The sequence below is a fragment of the Dipodomys spectabilis genome, unplaced genomic scaffold (assembly GCF_019054845.1).
Source record: "Dipodomys spectabilis isolate Male_0828 unplaced genomic scaffold, ASM1905484v1 ptg000002l, whole genome shotgun sequence".
NCBI lineage: Eukaryota > Metazoa > Chordata > Mammalia > Rodentia > Heteromyidae > Dipodomys > Dipodomys spectabilis.
Window position 1 is genome coordinate 30,070,090 of NW_024870679.1, and position 20,771 is coordinate 30,090,860.

Here is a 20,771-nt window from a genome sequence, read left to right on the forward strand (position 1 = left end):
AGGGATGGAAAGGGGAAACAAAGGAGGAGGCAACAATACTTGATAAGAAATGAACTCATTACCTTGCCCATGTAATTGTAACCCCTCTGTAAGGTATTTTCACAATAAAATAAATAAATAAAATGCCTTTACATAAAAAAAGAAAAAAAAGAAAGGATGTGGTTTAGAAAGTGTTAGTTTTTAAAAGAAAGGTGGATTTCCTTAACAATTGTTGCCTTGGTATTAAAGGAACACACATTGCCTTTCTAATGGTTGTTTATGTGCTTGGCACTGTAGCTTGAATAGATGTGAGAGAGTTTGCTTTTCAGTCTCCTGGGGTTTTGTGCATCAGACCTGGCTCAGCCATTAATAAGAAAAGAATCATGAGTAAGTCACTTAACTTGTACAGTATCAAAGCCCTCCATTTCAAAATGAAGCTAATGATGCCCCGTCTTCAGCACTGATTTAAGACTGAGAAAGGTGTAACAAATTATTTTAGTTGTTATTAATATTGCTTCTTTGGATAGAGTCTATAAGCTTCATGCATAAAAGGAAGGACTTTGTGTTTATCAACATTACTAACAAATACTTCTTGAGTGCTGGTTATATCTTGACCACCCAAATAAGGAAAATACACCTTTCCCTAGAGCAGTGGTTCAAATGAAAGCTGCTTAGTAGTGTTGAGTAAGGGTTCAGCATCACCTGGGAACTTGTTAGAAAATGCAAATACAGAGCACTATTCTGAAACTACTGGATAAGAAGCTCTGGACAGGAGCCCATCAATCTGTCAATTCTGGTACTGTCTAAGGTTTAAGAATTTATGCCCTATTGGAGTTTCTAGTCTAATTGGAGAGATCAGATATCATCCCAGAGAATACATAAGGACCATACATATTAACTGCAAGGGAATGGCAATCAAGATGTTCAAATCTTTCCTCCAATTAAACACATGTGGCATAAAATCTCATAGAGAGCACAATCCAAAGATTGTATGTAGGTTATTTGAAAGTTTGAGTGCACTTTCTATAATATACATCTTTCCATCATTATAAAAATTACAACTTATTATTGTAGCACCACTGTAATTGATCTCAACACCAATATGTTGGAATAAGAATGATAACAAAAACGCAGCTGGCAAAACTAAGAACAAAGTTTAAAGGAATGGAAAGTAAGATGAGTAATCTCAGAAGAATAGGATATTTTGCTCACAGGACATAAAAACAAAATCAGCCAGAAAGTTCCTTAGCCAGGCGGTAGTTCAAAGCCAGTCCAGGCAGCAAAGTCCACAAGGCTCTTATTTCCAAGTAACCACCAGAAAACCGAAAGTGGTGCTGTGGCTCAAGTGGTAAAGTGCTAGCCTTGCTGAAGAGCTGAAGGAGAGCACCCAGGCCCAGTGTTACAACTCCACAACTGACCAAAAAAAAAAAAAAGAGTTCCTTAGAAAGATTTAGAGAACAACAAAAAAAAAGCAGCAACTTCCTCTCTTGGTTCTTGCAATAATGCCAATTGAGACCAATACTGAATTCCTTCTATCTAAAGTACTGCATAATCTGTAAAATTTGTGAATCACAACAAATTCAATTACATTCTGAGCTGGAAATCGGAAGAAAAGAAAGCAGTGGGAAAAGACAAAGTAGTGAAATCAATTATTTTTCAAAACAAACAGATGAGAGCCTCTGTTGCTTGCCTGTTCTGCTCTTCAAAGTGTTTTCTATGGAAACATCCGTCTTGTGATCGCTGCTCCTGTTCATTGTTTCAAGGTGGTACCCACCCCCTTTCTTCCCAAAATGTGTTCAAATGGAGAGATAAAAAAAGAACACCTGGGCTCCATCAAGGGAAAATTGCTACTCTAATGAATACCTTGTTTTAACTGTCAAGTGTACCACCTGTGTGCGTTTTCACACTGATGGGTATATGAGACTTCCTCTCTCCTTTTTGCCTTATGAAATATTCATTGGAAGTGAAAGTTTATTTATTAGCCCTAATGATGTCCTCTCTTAAGCTTTTAATGATACTACCTCTCTTTTGTCCTTTTCCTCCCTTCTCTCCCCTCTAACATATTTTTCACTTTGTTTTTCTATGTATGTTTCATTTATTCCTTCATTCATATGTGTGATTTATTCATAACAGATCACAAGAAGTGGAAGAATACTTTCTGAAAAAGAATATAAGCTAAATATCATGAAGCAGGATCATCAAAAGTATATCCGGGAGTGTTTAGCCCAAGCTATTTTCCATAAGGTCCTTGACATGGAGGTACAAATATTTATTATCTTCCATATATCTGATAGTTTGTAGTGTAATCATTAATATTATTTTCTATCGGGGGAATTGTTCCTTTACTTCATGAAAAAGTAAATCAAACCAAGTGATTTGGGAAATGCTTTATACCTCTGTAGGTATCCAGAAGCCAAGAGACTATGAACTTTTCTCTCTTTTAGTTGAGAAAAAATGTGGGCATCATTACATATTTTGTGATATTTAATTTTCTAAATGTAGATTTTTAATTCACAATGGCTACTCTGAAACATACCAGCCCTCGCCATCTGTACGTTAATTTCCATTTACTAAAAAAAAAGTGACATCTGTTTAAATATCAGTAATTCCACTGCCATGAATTATTTCAGATCTGTTATTCTTTTAAGTCTCGAAGCTCAGCGTATGTTAAGCTTCAAGGAATAGGCACAGAAACATCTGCTGTCCCTCCTACCTCAGGCCACACTGGTCACTGCAGATTAACCACCCAAGCATCAATATAGTGTACATTAAAAAAATCCGACATAGCATTTTTAGTGAAATATCTTGCTAACTTGATAAATTACTTCAGCCTTGCTCCATGAAACTTGTAGTTTCAAGCATCAACACCATTTTAATCTCTGTGAAAAAGTATGTCATTTTTTGGCTTGACCAAATAGCTGTAAATCAAAACTCCTGGCTTGTAAAACTTTTGACCTGTGGGCACAAGTAAACATTTGTGTACAACTGTAGAATCATCAGTAAACCAAGTTTAATTCCACTGAAGTATTTATTATGTCACCATTATATTGATTAAGCATCCCCTTAAGATGTGTGTATCCATGTTTATACATACACACATTCTATTAGTTTGGCAATTCATTTGTGGTTTATATCATATGCAATAATTATACAGAATCATTGTTTATGGACCTCCAAATCTGATTGTTTACAAAGATATTAGAACTCTGTAATTTGGTTTAAACTAATCAATACAGCATAAAATTAATCTATACTTAGTCAATAAGCACTAAGTTCAATATTAGCCTTAGACCTTAGACTGTAGTTTGTTTTTTCTTTTCATTCCCCTCCTCTCTGTCTCTCTGTCTGTGTGTGTGTGTGTGTGTGTGTGTGTGTGTGTGTGTGTGTGTGTGTGTGTGTGTGTGCAGGTCCTGAACTTAGGGCTTAGGCCCTGTTCCTGAGCTTTTATGCTGAGGAATAGTGCTCTACTACGTGAGCCAGAGTTCCATTTCTGGCTTTTCTAGTGGCTACTTGGAGATAAGAGTCTCATGGACTTTCCTGCCCAGGCTGGTTTTGAACCTCAATCTTCAGATCTCAGCTTCCTCTATATCTAGGATTACAAGTGTGAACCCCCTGCACCCTGCTTAGACTTTAGTTTGCTGAACTCTCATATGACTGATATATTATGTTGCAACAGAATTAGATGTGATGTAATTTAAGAGTCTTCATGCATTTTTCAAGTGTGGCATAAATACTTTGACTAATAATAATATATCATCTACAATGTAGTTTATATGTAATAGAACATATAATAATTATAATGTACAGGTTTGGTATCCCTAATGATCATGGATCTAAAAATGTTCCAAATCCATCATGATGATACTCAAAAACTTCTTGGTTTCAGATTTTCAGATTAGGGATGTTTAATGGAGAAAAATCTATGTAAATATTCCAAACTGAAATCTGATATATTTCTAGTCTCAACTATTTTTGATAATGGAGACTCAATTTATACAACACAACAATTAATATACTAAAATGTCATACTCTAAAAAATGTCATATGTGTCTTTCATTTAATTTATTCTAATACAGATGACTAATATTGCTATATTAACACCCATGTGTTAGGAATGGAGTTATTCACATAAATAACATTAATTGCAGGCATCCACCTGCCCAAATGAGAATACAATGGCGTGAAAGGACATTGAACGTAAAGGAAAGCTCATGTGGCCACCATGGGTGGGTTGGAAGGAATGGCTGAAAGTTGGGTCCTTGGTTTGTGGAGAACCTTAAATTCCCAATTTGCTTTGAAGAGTAGGTGATGAGGCGATGAAATGTTTTCCAGCAGGGGAGTGAAATAAATGAGCAGAGCTGTTTGAGAAAGATGATGTTACTAAAAATGTGGAAGATGGATTAATGAGCTGGAAAAGATTGGAGGTGGGAGGTCAATTAGGAAGCTGTTGCCAAAGGGTGTGGGCTAATAGCAGTAGTGATGATGCTGTGGAGATGCAGCTGTCTATAGAGCTAGCGAAGATGGAGAAAGCCTTAAAGTAACTGAAAGGAGAGGAGATTACGAGAGGACGGGCCAGAGCAACACTGAGGTTTCCAGACTAGGTGTCCGTCTATGGAAGAACAGGAGGAATAGCAACAAGGGGAGAAAAGAACAAGTTGTGAATTTCATGCCTGTAGCACGGTGTCCTGCAAGCCAGGGGAGACTACAAGTTGCAGGATGGTTAAGTCAGATGAATGCTGGGGGAAAAGGAGATTATATTAGACCCAGTGGGCTGGTGGCCCTGGGGAAGTAGTTTCGTTGGTGGTAAAGAAGAGGAGCTGACTGCAGAGATTTGGGGATAAATGGAAGATGGAGTGTGGTTGATAGTGAATGTAATAAAGTTTGGTGGTAAGTGGGTGAAAGATCAGAGGAGAGAGAGAGAGGAAAGGGAAATATCAAGAAGAGAATTAATGATTCTCAGATGGGAAATGATTAAGTGTGCAGAGCCAGGAATCCAGAACATAGACACTGTTTTGCTCTCCCCACAGCACCAATAATTAAAATATTCTCAAATGCATGTACATGATATCAAATTCAATTCTAAGTAGATCACCCTCATGTGATGATAATTTTAATGTAATATACAAGTTTTGGAAAACACAAAGATAGCACTTTAAAAGAAAAATAATCATATGTAGGTCTTATTATCAAAGATAGCCACTACTGTTTATTTATTTTTGCTTCTATTAGTGTTTCTGCATTAATAAAAGTATGACATGTGTGAAGCCCTGGGTTCAATACACACACACACACACACACACACACACACACACACATTTGCACACACATACACACACATCATGTGTTCTCGGAGGGCCATGGTTTAGGGTAATAAACAATCATAAAACCTAGAGAGTTAATGTTATTAGACCAAGGTTCAATTTACAGTTCCAGGGCTGACTCCATATATTACTGGCCTCAATTTTTGCACTTGTAAAATGGAACAGCTGGACAATGAGAGTTGTTCAATTAGTGATATATGGGGCTAGGTGCCTGATAGAGCCTTGATCAATAAAGTTGTATTTCTGTGCCATTCTATATCTTGCTTTTCCCTACATCATGTGCATTTACCATACTTTATAAAACAAATCTTTCTGAATTCTGTCCTATCACATAGATGTGCAAAAAAAAACAACAAAACTCTAACCATTCTCTTCAACATTTCTATCACAGTTGCCATTTTTTCTTTGATGAAGGAAGAAAAGGAAGCTTTCAGATAGCATCTTCATGCTCAAAACACTTTGAAATCATTGTTCAGTTTTCCTCTTAGCTTTAGGAGTGTAATTTACTGGTTAAAAGCAATGGATACTTTTAACTGCTTAAGATGTGCTTATAATTGGCGTCCCAAAGAGTGGTATCAATTTCTATTCCCACCTGCACACTTATGCAGGTGATTCTTCTCCATCTCAATGACAAAAGGGGTAATTGAAAAGACAGCTATTGGAATAATTTTCCTCTAAAAAATTCTTTGCTATAGCTCACACGATTCTCTCTTCCATTCTTTCCTGTATGCCCAGCGTTACCATCAGCTTGAGATAAAAAAGAAACTAGAGACTTTAGCGAGAAAGGAGCAAGTTCAGCGGTTTAAGGTAAGGTACTACAAACTTTCTTTTACTTCACAATGTTATTTTATGACTACAAGAGCCACTAGTGTGATGATTGAAGTTCCCTGACTTTGTTTTGGGGTAGAACATAGCTGAGGTCAAATAATGGTTCTACTAAGTTTGGATCTTGGTTGTCATCATTACTGACAATCACAACAAAATAAGAACATTTCTGTGAAATAAATTTTAACAAGGCACAGGAATTTCAAAGACAAACTTGAAAATATCCTTTTCAAATGTGTAATTTTGCTTTTATATTTTCTTGTGAGAGAGGCCAAAGGATTGTCATCTGTCTTAAGAAAATAAAAATAGATGGTAATGTTCCCAGCAAGAAGAAAAATTGGGCACCTTAAGAACTATACAATGAAACATTTTCATGTGAATGTCACCCTTGGAAATTATGGTGGCAATGATCTTCTTTTGCAAAGAAAAACAATAAGATTTAAGTCATTTTGTGCTGGGTAATTTGAAATTCCTTGCTTATTTTCTATTTTTGTCTTTGAGATTCCTTCTCTGCAGTGAACTTATGAAATACATAAATTTGAATCTAGATGAGAGTTCAATTAGGTATGTCTGAAAGATTACAGTTAAGGTTGGCAGTTTTATTCTGTTTCTTGAGCCATTCAAAATCCCATGTTTTTTCTTAATTTTCTGTTTAGTCTTACAAACGTGGGGCCTAAAATATGTTTCAAAAAACTGACCTGTATTTGGAAGCTTCTGAAAGGGTAACTTACTATATGTGGCTGTAATTTCTCTCTCTGGTTTGATAGACTCAAATCTATTTAATCTGAATCAGAACAGAATCTTGGTATAAAAGTGATGTTAAATGATGAAAGATAGGCCAGGTTTTCAATATCAGAAGAAGTAGAGCATAAAGATTTGTGGTTAATTCAATATTGCTGGTATTGTCCAATGCCTTCATCAAGAACTGAGTGAGATTCCCTAACTTATCTGCTGAAATGATCATGAAGAAAAATGGTCACTGGAAATAATGACTAGCCCTGCCTGAAGCATTGTGGAGTGTGGCTGTGCTACATTGTCTCTTGCTTGGATTGCCAGGCCAGGGGAGGCCAGTGCATGAGCATCAGTAACAATGGGAGAGATTCGCTATAGACCTTCTAGTTCCTCACCATGTGGTTTTTTTCCTCATCACAAGTTCATTTCCTATTTGCAATTGATAAAGACTTGTTTTAAATCCCCTTTATTTAAGAAAGAGGTGACAGTGATCAAGATGCATTGTACTCATAAATAGATATGTTGAATTGAAGCCCTTTAAAAATAACTACTTAAAAGTAATTTAAAACAAGTATTACGCAATCTGTTTTGGTTAATGGAATTATTGAATTATTTTCCAAGATAGAAAATTACTATTTTCTGGAAGTCTTTACTGATCATAGTAGTCAAAAGGCATTGTGTTCCTTATAGTGGTTCCTTTAAAGTAGCTCAGAGTAAAGATCAGCACAAAAACAGAGGGCAACCTGCTTCTATATAGTTGAAGATGATTCCATTTCCTGCCTTTCACCTCTGCCTTCAACTCCAAATTAGGGCTGTCGGAACTTCTGTCTACTATGACAAGGCTCAGAAATATCATTTTTAGAATGAAGGAGAAATGACTTTGGTTTCACAATTAAGAATGAGCTTATTATATCAAGCACTAATTTAACATATCAACTATGCATCTCTTTCTTATTCCAGGGAGAGCACACAAGAAAATTTATTGAAAACAACATGCCAATCCTGTCTCCCCATCCCCCAGCAGGCCCAAAGACAAGTCGTGGCCATAGTGTTCTGACTGATGAAAGATATTCCAGTCCACTAACACCAGTGAGTTATATTAAACACTCTGTCCTAGATAGTTAATTTACGATGCTCTTTAAGATCATATCTTCATAACCCTTCAAGTGCTACTAGGTAAAAACATTGGTTTAGAAATAACATGAAAATAGGCATATATAATAACAAGAATAAGTCATATCTGCTCAACTCTGTCTTAAGAAAGTCTCAACTCCAATCAAACTCTTGCCATATGTTTTGCTTCTTAGCACTAGATTTTATTGAAATATAATACTTAAACATTATTCACATGACCAAATATCTTCCCTGGCTGGAAAAGACCAGAATCTTTTTACTTGACATTTAAGACCCTAAACATATGACCTTATGTTAGTTTTCCTGATATTTTCCTTTTATCTAGTCCTTAGCATCCTAACATGTAGCAAAATGGAAGCACTAGTTAGGTTAACACAAGGTTTGTGTTTTCTGTCCGCTTGATTTTTGTTCTTAGTATTCCTTCTATGAACACCATATCTTCATAAATATAATGGTACCATAATGAATGTTGAAGAGATATTAACACTTGGCTTCTTTTATAAAAAATGTGAGCTTATACTTTAAGTAAAAATAATTAAGTGGAAAATTCTACCCAGAGAAATTGCGCAATAATATTTTATTCCAGTTTGATACATTTATTACCTAGAAGTTATAAATGAAACAAGGTACCTTGCTTGAAGGAAAGTACCTTGAAATAATACAATTATGGGCAATATTACCAAATATTTGCTAGAAGCTGACAGTTGTGTTATAACTAAATTGCTTAATTGCATCTTTATTCTTGCTATGTGTAACCTAATATATTTCCTTGTTAGTATGAGGAAAACAATTTTTGAGTTCATGATGTTTCTAGAGAAATTACAATGCTTTCACAGATTGTTGAGTTAGGTTTATCATATAGAGTGTTAAGCTTGGACATTTTTCTAAAAGTAAATATGTTTTCAAGTTTCCTGATGAGCAGCTCAAGTGATGCAAACTTCCTTTGTTCTTACACTTTTCCCAGTTTTGATCTATCTATATTTATCTATCTGTCTGTCTATCTATCTATCTATTATCTATCTATCTATCTATCTAATTATTTCTTTGGATGGCAACTCAATAGACTCTCAAAAGCTTAATTCCAGTGAAATAAAAGAAACATTCAAGTTCTTGTTTCTGTCTTCCTACCTGCTGTAGAGAGGAAAGCTTTCTTTTCAATTTTCCAGCAGAACACCTTCAATAGTTTGTGATACATCTATAAGACCTTAATATGGCAGGAGTGAGAAAATAATTTTAAAATTACAGCAAACATCAATACCAACACTTTAAATGTGTTTCCCTCAGGTAAGCTAGGATTCTTACTTGGTCATCCCCATGGTCCACTGAAACAAATAGATCTTCATAATGGATATGGCCATCTGTATCTTTATTTCTTGAATTAATAAGGAAAGCATCTAGTCACTAGATGGTCACTAATTGCCTCTGAACTTGAGGTGCATTGTTTATCTGTACCATATCATTAAAATTGTGGAACACCATTTCAACTAATTCCATGCCATTCTTAGGCAATTCACTCCTCGAGATTTCTAAGAATTATAAATGCTCAGTAAAGCTGAGTAATCACCAGGTAGTCAATTTCAATTCACATTCAGGTACAATTTTGAGAATGCTAAACTACAGTGCCACATTTACTCCAAAAATATATTACAATTTAAAATATAGCAAGTTTAAGGTAGCTTCTGATGTGAACTACAACTGTTTGTAGCTCACAGCTGTTAAATGGCACAGATTTGTTTTTAGAGATAAATGTAATCAGTTAAACATTTGACTGCCACATTCATCTAACTGAATGATATTTGTATGCAAATGCATGGAAATAAAATTCAGAGCAAAAGAGCCAATAGATCATGTTCTAGTTTGCTGTAACCTGATTTCTTGAATCTCTACATTAGACGTTTTCATGTTTCCCTGTTCTATTGGAATGACAAGAGAGTCTTACAGCATGGACATATTTGTTTTACAGAGTCCAAAACAAGTCTTTGGGTGATCTGATTTCTTTAATTTTCTTTTGTATGGATTTAAAGACCTTTACCTTCTGGTCCATATAAGCTTTCGCTTCATTCTTTGAACTCTCATGGGTTGGCATGGTACTGGTTTGTTCGTAGAAACACTAAATAGCAATGGCTTAAACATAAGTTACTCTTGCCCATCCAACCCAGGTACCTGAGAGTCAGCTGGCATGACATTTCCACTCTATGAAGTCATCAAAAGCCCAGGTTCCTTTTGTGTTACTCATCTACCAAACTTAGTGTTTTGGTTTCATCCACTTAAGACAGTGTATCACCATGTGGATGCTCTTGCCTCAAGGAAGGGGTACCAAGGAAAGTAAGGACACATGTTTTTCTTTAAGGGAATGGTCTAAAAGATGTGTCACTTTGAATCACATCTTACTAGACAGCCACAAGCATAAACCTACATAGGGTTGTATGGGATTCTGGGAAATCTGATCCTTGTGACAGCCATGTTCCAAGACAAAAGTGCAGTCCCATTTTAAGAAAGGAAAACAGGTATTGGGGAATATTGTGTTTGTTATACTTCCCACATCTTGCTCACAACGGTTTTCTTACTTAGATGTTTAAATTTACCATTTTCTCTGCTTATGCATTTTCTTCTCTTGCTTCACTGAATAACATCTGCCTCTCTGAAACTTTAATTCCTATTAGACTCATTGGCTCAGTTTGAATATTTCAAAGGACTTCAATTGTAAAGTCTCCTTTCAGGTATTTTGTTGTGATTGTATATTTGGCAATATTTTTTGTGGGGAGGTCACTGGACATTCACTGTTTTGTGTCATCATTAGATGTTAAAGCCTGTTTTAATCTTGTTACTGAGCCTATGGTGTGAATCAATAAATGTTAACAAATGTAAATAATGTTCAGCCTGCTTGTCAAGACAAGTATTAAGACTAATATTTGGTAGTAGGAGCTGTCTTACTGCTTTTTAAAATATTTATTAGTCTTCAGAGTCAATGGATGAAGCTGTATTAATGAATCATTTATGTACCACCCTCCTACCTTCTTACCAAATATGCATGTCTTATTCTTGAGAGCTACTTATTGTAATAGGACAATGGGGTCAAAGGCTTAATTTTGTTCCCCCTTTTGACACATTGCTAATCTGTGTACTAAACTTACAATATTCTGTTCATGCCCCCAACGGCACTTCTAATGCTCCATGCTGGCACTTTTGGTATTCACAGCAGTACATTCTTGATTGGAAAGTGTCTCAGTTGGGGGCTCAGCAGGAAACAGATGGCTCACAGAAATAGAGTAATTAGGAAGTGTTTAATAAAGAAACTATTTACAAAGATGCAGGCTTGGTGAAGGCAAACCAACTAGGGATGATAAGCATGCTAGGGTCAGCACAAAGGAAAACCACAGTCCATAGACTAATAGTGGGAGGGAGAGAAAGAAAGAGAGAGCAGAACCAGTCAGTGGTTAGTACCTATAGCTGGGAGAGAAATAAGGGGCTTAAGTTGAAAGATACTTCTGTCCCATTTCAAACCTGCAGGGACAGTCCCAGGGAAGTAAAGATTCCAATGCCATGGTTTTCTTGTCCTGCCAATGCCCTTCCTTGGTAGCATCTAAATGGAATCTTGAAGTTGACTGCTAAATTCCTAAAGGAAAGCCTCCCTGGAGTCCCAGAGCAAGACAGAGAAGGTAGACAGGAGACATAGGCAGTACAAATGGAAAATACACAGCTTGGAAAACCCATCTGTTTTCTCATACAGTGTTTTACAAAGTTAGCAGTTACAATCTTTCATTTTCATTTTTTAATATCTCAAGGAAGCAGTTAAAGTAATGATCATATGTTATAGTTAAGCATCTCACTTTCCTATTGCCTGCTTTTACTTCAGCACTGACCTTAAGGCTTAAAAGATTCATAGTACAATTTATATTGAAAACATTGAATCAGAAGTGAACCAATTCCAATAATATCCTTTAAGATTTCTAAAATTAGGAGCATTATTCAACCTAACATTTAATTGTGCAAAACCATGCAATGCAGAGCATAAATTAAGAATTGTCATTGAGTTTACAGTATGCATAAAAATGCAGCAATGTAACAGAGGACATCTCCTTTGTCTAGAATACTCTATAATTGTGGCATTTAGTTATGCAATGGACTTCAACACCATATGTTTTAACAAATACTTTGGTCATAAGGGTATGTATAATGGAAGGACATAATTAAAGTTTAATCTGTTCAGTAAAAAGGCACCATTAATTACTCTAGGCAATTTGTTAGGTTATTAATTGGTTCTGGAAACATGTCAAGATACTAATTTAAATGGAATTTTTTCTTTGTCTAGACAGCCCCACGACCATATACAGCCCCGGGAATTATGCGGCCTCCAATTAGATTACAGCCTCTTCCCAGTAATCATGCCGGAAGAAGTGTTTCAAAGAGAACCTTGAGGTCCAGATCAAAAACTTCTTTGTCGGAAAATGAAGTTCCATTTCCCATTGGGGTAAATGTTATTTTCTTCAATGTTCTTGATGAAGAGTATTGAGTTTTCAAGATTTTATATTTAATTAATCCATGCCATCTATATTGTGCAGTTATTAAATACTTACTGTGTACTTCTGATTCATTCTTATTCTTATTGGCAAGCCTATCAATTCCGTTGTTACAAATTAAGATGTATAAGCAATGATGTGTAATTATGTATCGTGTTTCGTCATTAATTGAAAAGGCTGACTGCAAAACAAAGAGGAAAGATTTTTCACAGCCAGACATGACTTTTATCATAAATGACCCACTGTTGACTCCTTCCAGATTTTAAATGCATGAGATCTAGAAAATGGAACTTTCTAAGAATAGGTTTACATTTGCATGCCGACTTACTTTCCCATCAGTGTATGAAATTGCTTCAAGTTTGACTCTTACAAGGTTGAATTATTGAAGGAAAAGAATGTCCATCTTTAAAAAATGCTGAGTTAATCACATCGAGGAGCTTGACTCTGCTTCATTTTCAAGGTTATGTCTCAGGTAGTTTTCACTCATTTAAATAGAGGACAGGAATAAGGTATGATAACTGTGAAATGTGAATTAATCAGGGAGGAATAACTAGGACATTCATTAACTAGGGAAGGTATTGTTTGAGTTTATAATATGAACAGGACATATTTTCCAGCTTAAGAAAGAACCTATGTCAGAACTATAATTGTTATTGGGTTTAATAGGGTGAATGATATTCTGTTCCACAGTAGGGAATAGCATGTATGGAATTAAGGCATTTTTACATACTTAATAACCTTGACACTAAGGCACTAATTCAGATGAATTATTTAACAGTTTAAGTATAAATACAAGTCTAAAATTATAATCTAACTCACTTAATACTCTAACCCACTTATATTTTTTTGTTTGTGAACAATTTTACAAAACTTATTTTAATTAAATAGTAGCTTCCCCCAAACGAGACAACATCAATCCAAAGTGATGGCTCTTTGTGTTGAGAAGACTGCCTAGATCTATGTAGCAATGTGTTGGAACATAAGTCAATTAGTTTGGTGCTTCCTAAGACCTACTCTCCAACTGAAGGCTCCCTGATCTCCCATTTCAGTCACTGTCCAGGAATGCTTGGGTCTTGGGAAATTATCTTAGGTTAACTAAAATGACTTATAGCAAAGGTTATCTTCTCAAACCAAATCAAGAACTTACGCTAATCAGGAGTTATTAATTCACGAAGAGCTATCAATTAGTCAAAGCTTATAGAACTTATAAAACTGCATGGAAACCTGGTAGGTAAAGTGACATGGGGAGCCAGGTCACAATGAGGAGGTTGCTTAGTGCCTTTGGGATCAGAATGGGGGGAGGGGAGATACACTCCGATGGAATATTAGTCAGATCAGACTAAGATGGCCCAGTGAACCAACTCATATCAGGAATGGGCTTACCAACAGTACAAGAAAACTCACAGGTCTTTGGATAAAACCCTCTGTGTTCTCCAGGGATAACTTTGCCATTAGGACTGAGTATATTCAAACTTCAATGGGGAGGATTTTCTGTCTCCTAGTTTGTACTCTGATGAGTACTTTCCATGTTTGCCCAGGTGATTATACTCATTTCTAGGATCTATAATTGTGAAGTGTATTTTATTATATTTTCTAGTTAAATAACAATAGCAATCAGATAATATTTAAATTCTTCTGACTGGGAGTGATTTTATTTTTCCTTTTAGGTGCTTTTCCAAATTTACTATAAGCTACTGTAAAGACTTACCAGTTAAAACTAGCATTTCCTGGTTTTGGGGAGAGGGTTTATAAGGATGGGGACTTCATGGTAGTTTACATGTTAACAGGATTGAAATCAATTGTGTGTTAATTTCAACTCACTAATTTTCACTTTTTAGTAAGTACTAATTGGCATGTACTATGGGCTAGATACTGATAGAATTGGTGCTTTATCAATATAAAGGAAAGCAACTAATTTATTGGAGTTTATGTGTTTAAGCAAAATATACTGTGGCAAACTTGTTTTTACTTTTCAGTAGCATTCATGACAAAACTAAGATAAAATCTTATGGGGAAGAAAAATGGAAGGAGTGAAATTGGTCAAGACACATTGTACTCATAAACTGATATGTTGAATTGACGTTACATTGTACAACTACTTAATGATAATTATAAGCTTAATTTAAGAAGATAAAAATCTGATAATACATTTCTAATGAAGAATTATAGTCTGAATGTATAAGTATGTATATAGTGATCACCTAACAAATTATTATTGCTTTTTTAAAAAGTAAAGGATATGCATGTGGTAAATATTTCAAGGTAGGACAGTTACAATACATTTAACTGGTGTAGTAGCATAAGTGGAGGCATTTACTTAGGCCAAAAGTGGATTTGGCCAGAAACAGATTCTTTTGAGATACAACTAAGTAAAAATAAGCACTTTGCTAAAAATGAATATCCGCAGAATGACAATTTCTTACACAGAGTTGGTAGAAGTAGAAATTGGTTCAAAATTGTAAAGCCAATACTGAAAATATTATCATCATTTTAAATAAATATACTCAAGCATTTAACATGTAAGTCTTTTAATACAATATGATCATTTAAAGAAATATATTCAAGAATATGTTGTACCATCATATTTATAATTGTGATCAACTGCAAGAAAGTTAGATAAAAATATAGTTGTAAAATGTTATAATACATTAAAGTAGATTTTAAATCTACAGGACTACCTGTAAGGCCATGGAAAGTTGACCCAAGGTAATTTGGTAAGTTAAAGAACATATTAATTAAAAAAATTCAAACTATTTCCAGATAAAGCATGCAGTGGTCCAACAATCTCCCAAATGTCAGGTCTCATTGATTTTATTGTTCTTGTTATGTTCACTTATTTTTATTTGATTCTACAATGGCCATGTAGCCCATTCCAGAAAAAAAGAAAAAATGTAAGGAAAAAGAATTTAAAATATAATACAAAATATAAGACCAGCCATTATAACAAAATAAATGATTTCATGAATATCTATTTAAAATTCATTTTGTACATATTTCTTAATACATATTAGTTGTACAGTGGTGCTTCCATTTATACATACAATGTACACTGACCAAATTCTCCCTCTTATCACTCTTCTTCATCTCTTCCTTAAAACAGTATCAAAGGTTTCATTGTTCTATTTTCAAACATGTGTATATTTCAAATATATCCTCCCTTCACTTCCTTCATTCATCTTCCATTTTCACTGGTATACATCTACTTATAAAATCTGTTTTACATTCCTTTTTCACAAAACTATTACTTTCAATCAAAATTGGGGCTACATATTCCTTTATTTGACCTATTTTTATGTAGTAATGAAAATGTTTGGAGAATAATATCCTTTGCTTAGAATAGTTTTCTTCACTTAATATAACTTTCTTTCATTGTATTTGATGTCGGTATAATTTGTGGAGGGGAAGGGGAAAAACAAATCGTTTAAATAGGGATACAGGTGGACCCATTGCAACAATGAGATGTACAAGTCGTTATGTCGAAAACTTTGCGGGGGGGGAAGGTGTGAAGGATCGGGTGGGGGTGCAGGGGGGAGGGTGACGGGGGGGGGGGGGAAGGTTGGTTCGGGTGGGGGGCGGGGGGAGGATGGGAAGGGATAGGAAGGGGAAACAAAGGAGGAGGCTACAATGCTTGATAAGAAATGTACGCATTATCTTGCCCATGTAATTGTAACCTCTCTGTACAGTATTTTCACAATAAAAAAAAGAATAGTTTTCTTCATTATTAATCTGTAATTAGAGATTAAACATTATTTAGAAGTTAAAAAATAAATTCAGGGTAAATTCAGGGGCTGAGAAGGTAGCTCAGTGATAGAGCGCTTGCCTTGCGTGCATGAGGCCCTGGGTTCCATTCCTCAGCACCACATAAGCAGAAAAAGCCAGAAGTGGCACTGTGGAACTAGCCTTGAGCTGGAATGCTGAGGGACAGCACCCAGGCCCAGAGTTCAGGCCCCATGATCGACCAAAAAAAAATTTCAATAATTTGTTACCTAAATATAGAACAAATACATTAGTATAAAATGAATAAAATCCTCAAAGGCTCATTAAAGTTTTGGAGAGCACCTTGGATATACAATAGTTACTGAAAATTTGCAGATTTAAATATACCTGAAAATATAATTATTGATTATACATTTGGGGTATTTTAGTGGTTAAGGTAATGTCACTACTATACAATATATCCTTAAAGGTACTTCCCTTTTTAATTTCTCCCAGTGCCCATTGGTTTTTAGCCAAAATGTACATATGCATTTTTAAAAAGAAAATGTAATATCATACTACATGGATTCTCTTACATTATATAAATAGATACACATCTTTCTTCCAATACCCTGATAAGAATGAATTATACAAATATCAAATATCTTCCTATTGCTAGGCTTTTAAGATGTTACACTTTTGTTTAAAATAAATTATATATAATTATGAATATTATATATGTGTAAATATATACATATAATACATACACTATGTATGCCCACATTTAATTCTTAATATTTTTAATAAATATTTTGGTTGCCATTTTGTTCATAGCCTTAACAACCCCATATAATTCTAATATCTAGATATGTGAAATCAGAATGTAGAAAAATGCTACTCTTCTATTGGTAAGGGTACTATCCAACCCAACTTCAAGGTAAAAAACTATTGACTCCTTTGTTTTGTTTAATTGCACTAGGTTCTCAGAAATTTAATGGATTGAGGAAAAATTCCCAAACCATTAAAGGTACCATTACTGTATTTAGGGTTAAAACTACACTAACATAAGGTGAGAAATTTTCAAATATTTAATTTGCTATAGATATTATGCTATATTTCAGCTGACTGGAGTATTTTGGATATATATTTTGGATCAATTATGTGTGAATGCCATTTTTAATCATATAAAGTGTCTTTTGTTTTATATTGCATTGGTTACTGCTTCTGTATCATTGGTTCTTTTTAAAAAATATTGTGAAGGTGATGTACAGAGGTTTATAGTTACATAAGCTAGGTAAGGAGTACATTTCCTTTTGAACAATGTCACCAGCTCCTTCATTTTCTCCCACATTTTCCCCTCCCATTTGCCCTCCCCCAAAGTTGTATAGTTCATTTCCAAAATAGTATATAGTGGATACTAGATATCACTTCTGAATTGGTTCACCCTTTGTCCCCCTCCATAGATAAGACTTATATACAAGACAAAGGATACAGAAATCAAAACCAGCAACAAAAGGGAATAAAACAAAACCTAATGGATAGTAAAGGACAAATAATTACTCTTGCACATGATTGGTTAAGCATCACTGTAAACATTCACACAGTGAGACCAAAGGAAGATATTCTTAGGAAGGGATCACAAGGGCTCAATAACTATGCACATATGACCTTATAAAATGACACTATCAAAATGAACTCCAAGAAATGGAAACAAGAGGTTTTTTATTGTACTGTTTGCTTTTTCTCCCTCCCTAACCTTTCTTGTTTGTTTACTTAGTTCTTACATCATGAAATGTGATTACAGGGCAAGAAGTCAATGCTGAAGTTCAGGAACTCCATGGACTTTTCACAGAAAATTTTTCCATATCAGCTTCCCTACATTGAAAATTACCTGAGATCTATTCCTCCTCCATCTCCTCCCCTAAATGGCAAGATCACAAGGGAAAACAGATCTGAAACATGGAGAAGGAGGAGATTTCGTCCAACCACTGCTCCAACTGGCTTAGAACCTCTCTTTACCAGGGTGATTATGATATCAATTTTTCTGTTATTCATTTAATACAGATTATATCACATTACTAGAATTCTACATTCCTATTAGAAGAATTTGTAGGGATCGCATGGGAAATGCCTTGCATGAAAACTTAGTTTTTAGTAGTATAATTCCATCTTAAGTGAAACTAAATAGTTTGAGTAGTTCAGTTTGAGTAAACTAATTTTACATACTTGATAATATACTGATTAAAAATTGTGGTCAAATTTAGTTGGAACGACTTTCATTTCCAAATCATTTGCTTACTTAGTGCACTTAATTTGTGAAAATTCAAATGCTTAAGTCTACCTGGAATATGTAATACATCCTGCCAATTTTTATTTTTGATGATTTAAGCCAACTTAATGTTTATTAACTAGAAAAATGTCAGTGATATTTTTCTATATATTGTAGTTCATGGTACTCATTTCCTGAAAAATACTGATAAAAAACATACTTGTAAGGCTAGTTGAATTTTATCCAGATTTGAGCTATTAGGAAGGCAAAATAGCTATACCGCCAGTATTAATTGCATGTGTGATACTTAACAGATAACTATGTCTGTCTTTTCCTGATTGAGCATCAGAGATAACCAGCATGCACACAAACTCTCATAATGGCTCTTCAACAGCAGCCTTGCTCTTTCAAATTCTCTCTTCCCCTTATGTCCACATTTTATTATTAGCAACTATCCACACCTCTAACTTCCTCAGAAAGACAAGGTCCTTATTCTTCTGCTTCAACAGGGTTTTCACCAGTTAAGTTCCCTTTGTGGCTGTCTCTGTCAGAGCCAGAGAATCTATCTCATCCCTGAGAATCAACCTTTGTCCATGTCCTTGATCACTGACTCTTCCATGGTTTGTGGTAGCCAGTAATCTGCCATTCCTTTCTAATTAGGATTTCCAGCCTTCTTCTAAAATTCATTGTCAACATACCAGTCCTGACATGCAGTCAACGAATCCTTTTACCACAGACTGTAACTATATACATCAACTTTCTCCTTTATTTTTATTGCAAAATTAAGTGAAGAATAACTTATTGTACTTTAATGTAATGAAAAACCCCTAGTTTACAACAACAAAGTTTAATTACTTCTACTATGATCATGCTTTTGTAACTGTAATTCCTGGCCTTGGACTGGAGTCTCTCTCCAATGCATCTTGATCTGTGTCATCACTTCAACATCGTCACCTCTTTTCAACAACCCCTTCCCTTATAGTTCTCAATTCTGTGGTAACTGCAGTGAATTCTTGCCTGCATTCTACCTGCTTCTTCATTCCTTCTTCTTCCCTTCTCCCCACTCTACCTTCTTTCAAGGGCCCAATTTCTGATACTTATTTTGTTGGGCTTTGACTTAGTCTTTTGAAAGAATTGAAGGAATTACATTATTTGCCCCCTCAGAACAGTCTATTACACATCAATTTATTTGTCATCCTTTGCTTACTACCCAGTGTGTTTATTTATAGATTTATGGGCACATCCTAGCTTCCACAAATGAAGGAAACCATGCAACCTGTGTTCTTCTGGGTCTGGCTTACTGCACTTAATATAATTTTTTCCGTCTTTCCATTTCTTTATGAATGGTACAATATTATTCTTTCTGATGGATGAAGAGAATTCCATTGTTTATATCTACCACATTTTCTACCATTCATCTATTGAGGGGCATCTGGGCTGATTCCATATCTTGGCTATGGTAAATAATATGTGAAATAATCTTTCTACTTTATTTTGCTTTAGTATGTATAAAAGAAATATAATACTTTCAGCAGGTAATTGATATGAAAAAATTCTAAAGAGTCACTATACATGGTTGCACTATGTCTTTGAGATTCCAGGAGTATTTACACTTTAAAAACACTTGGCAGCCAACTGGGGCAAATGGCTGCTGTTTTAGCAGCAGCCTCAGATGCCACCTCTACAACAGTTCATATATTTGATAAATGCTGTTACATCTTAATAAGACTACCACAATCATGAATACTTGTGTCCTGTCTCTAAATCTATCAATTAGTAACTCTTCTTGGTTAAGGAGAACGCCATTATGCTAGTATCATGAGGGTACTATGAGGAGTAAGACTAAATCCTTGTCAGAAAAGTTGCAATGTTTAGCCAGGGAGGGAGACATTAACCAGGATACATTGTAGTATAATTAAGCCACAATGAGAATACTGAAGAAGGAAATATGAACTCTGGATAGGACTTGAGAATGCTTCATAGAGTAGGCAGCATTTGAAATGGACTTTGATCAGTCAGTATTTATATAGAACCAGGGAATATAGAAGAGCAAAGGGGAAAAGTCAGGGAGAAGAAAAGAGTAATCAAATTTCATCTCAGTTTAGTAGATTCTAGCTATGTTGTTAAACTTTATAGATGTATCTCTAGCTACCCTTTTCTAATGATATCAGGTATATTCTTCTACCTAGCTATTTTAAAAAAAGCCTTAAAAGTGTACATGGGAAGACTTGTAGGTCAAGATAATATTGCCATCGAAAATGGTTTTTTAAATTTTATTTTCTATAATCTTTAAGT

General features: G+C 35.0%; 1 protein-coding gene across 1 annotated transcript in view; it reads left to right on the plus strand.

Annotated features, from left to right (window-relative positions):
* Positions 1–20,771, plus strand: part of Erich3 (glutamate rich 3) — a 90,521-nt gene that overhangs the window by 21,054 nt on the left and 48,696 nt on the right. The window contains 5 exon segments of the mRNA XM_042674289.1: positions 2,113–2,238; positions 6,036–6,107; positions 7,818–7,946; positions 12,304–12,462; positions 18,012–18,230. Of these exon segments, the coding sequence (XP_042530223.1) occupies positions 2,113–2,238; positions 6,036–6,107; positions 7,818–7,946; positions 12,304–12,462; positions 18,012–18,230 (705 nt within the window).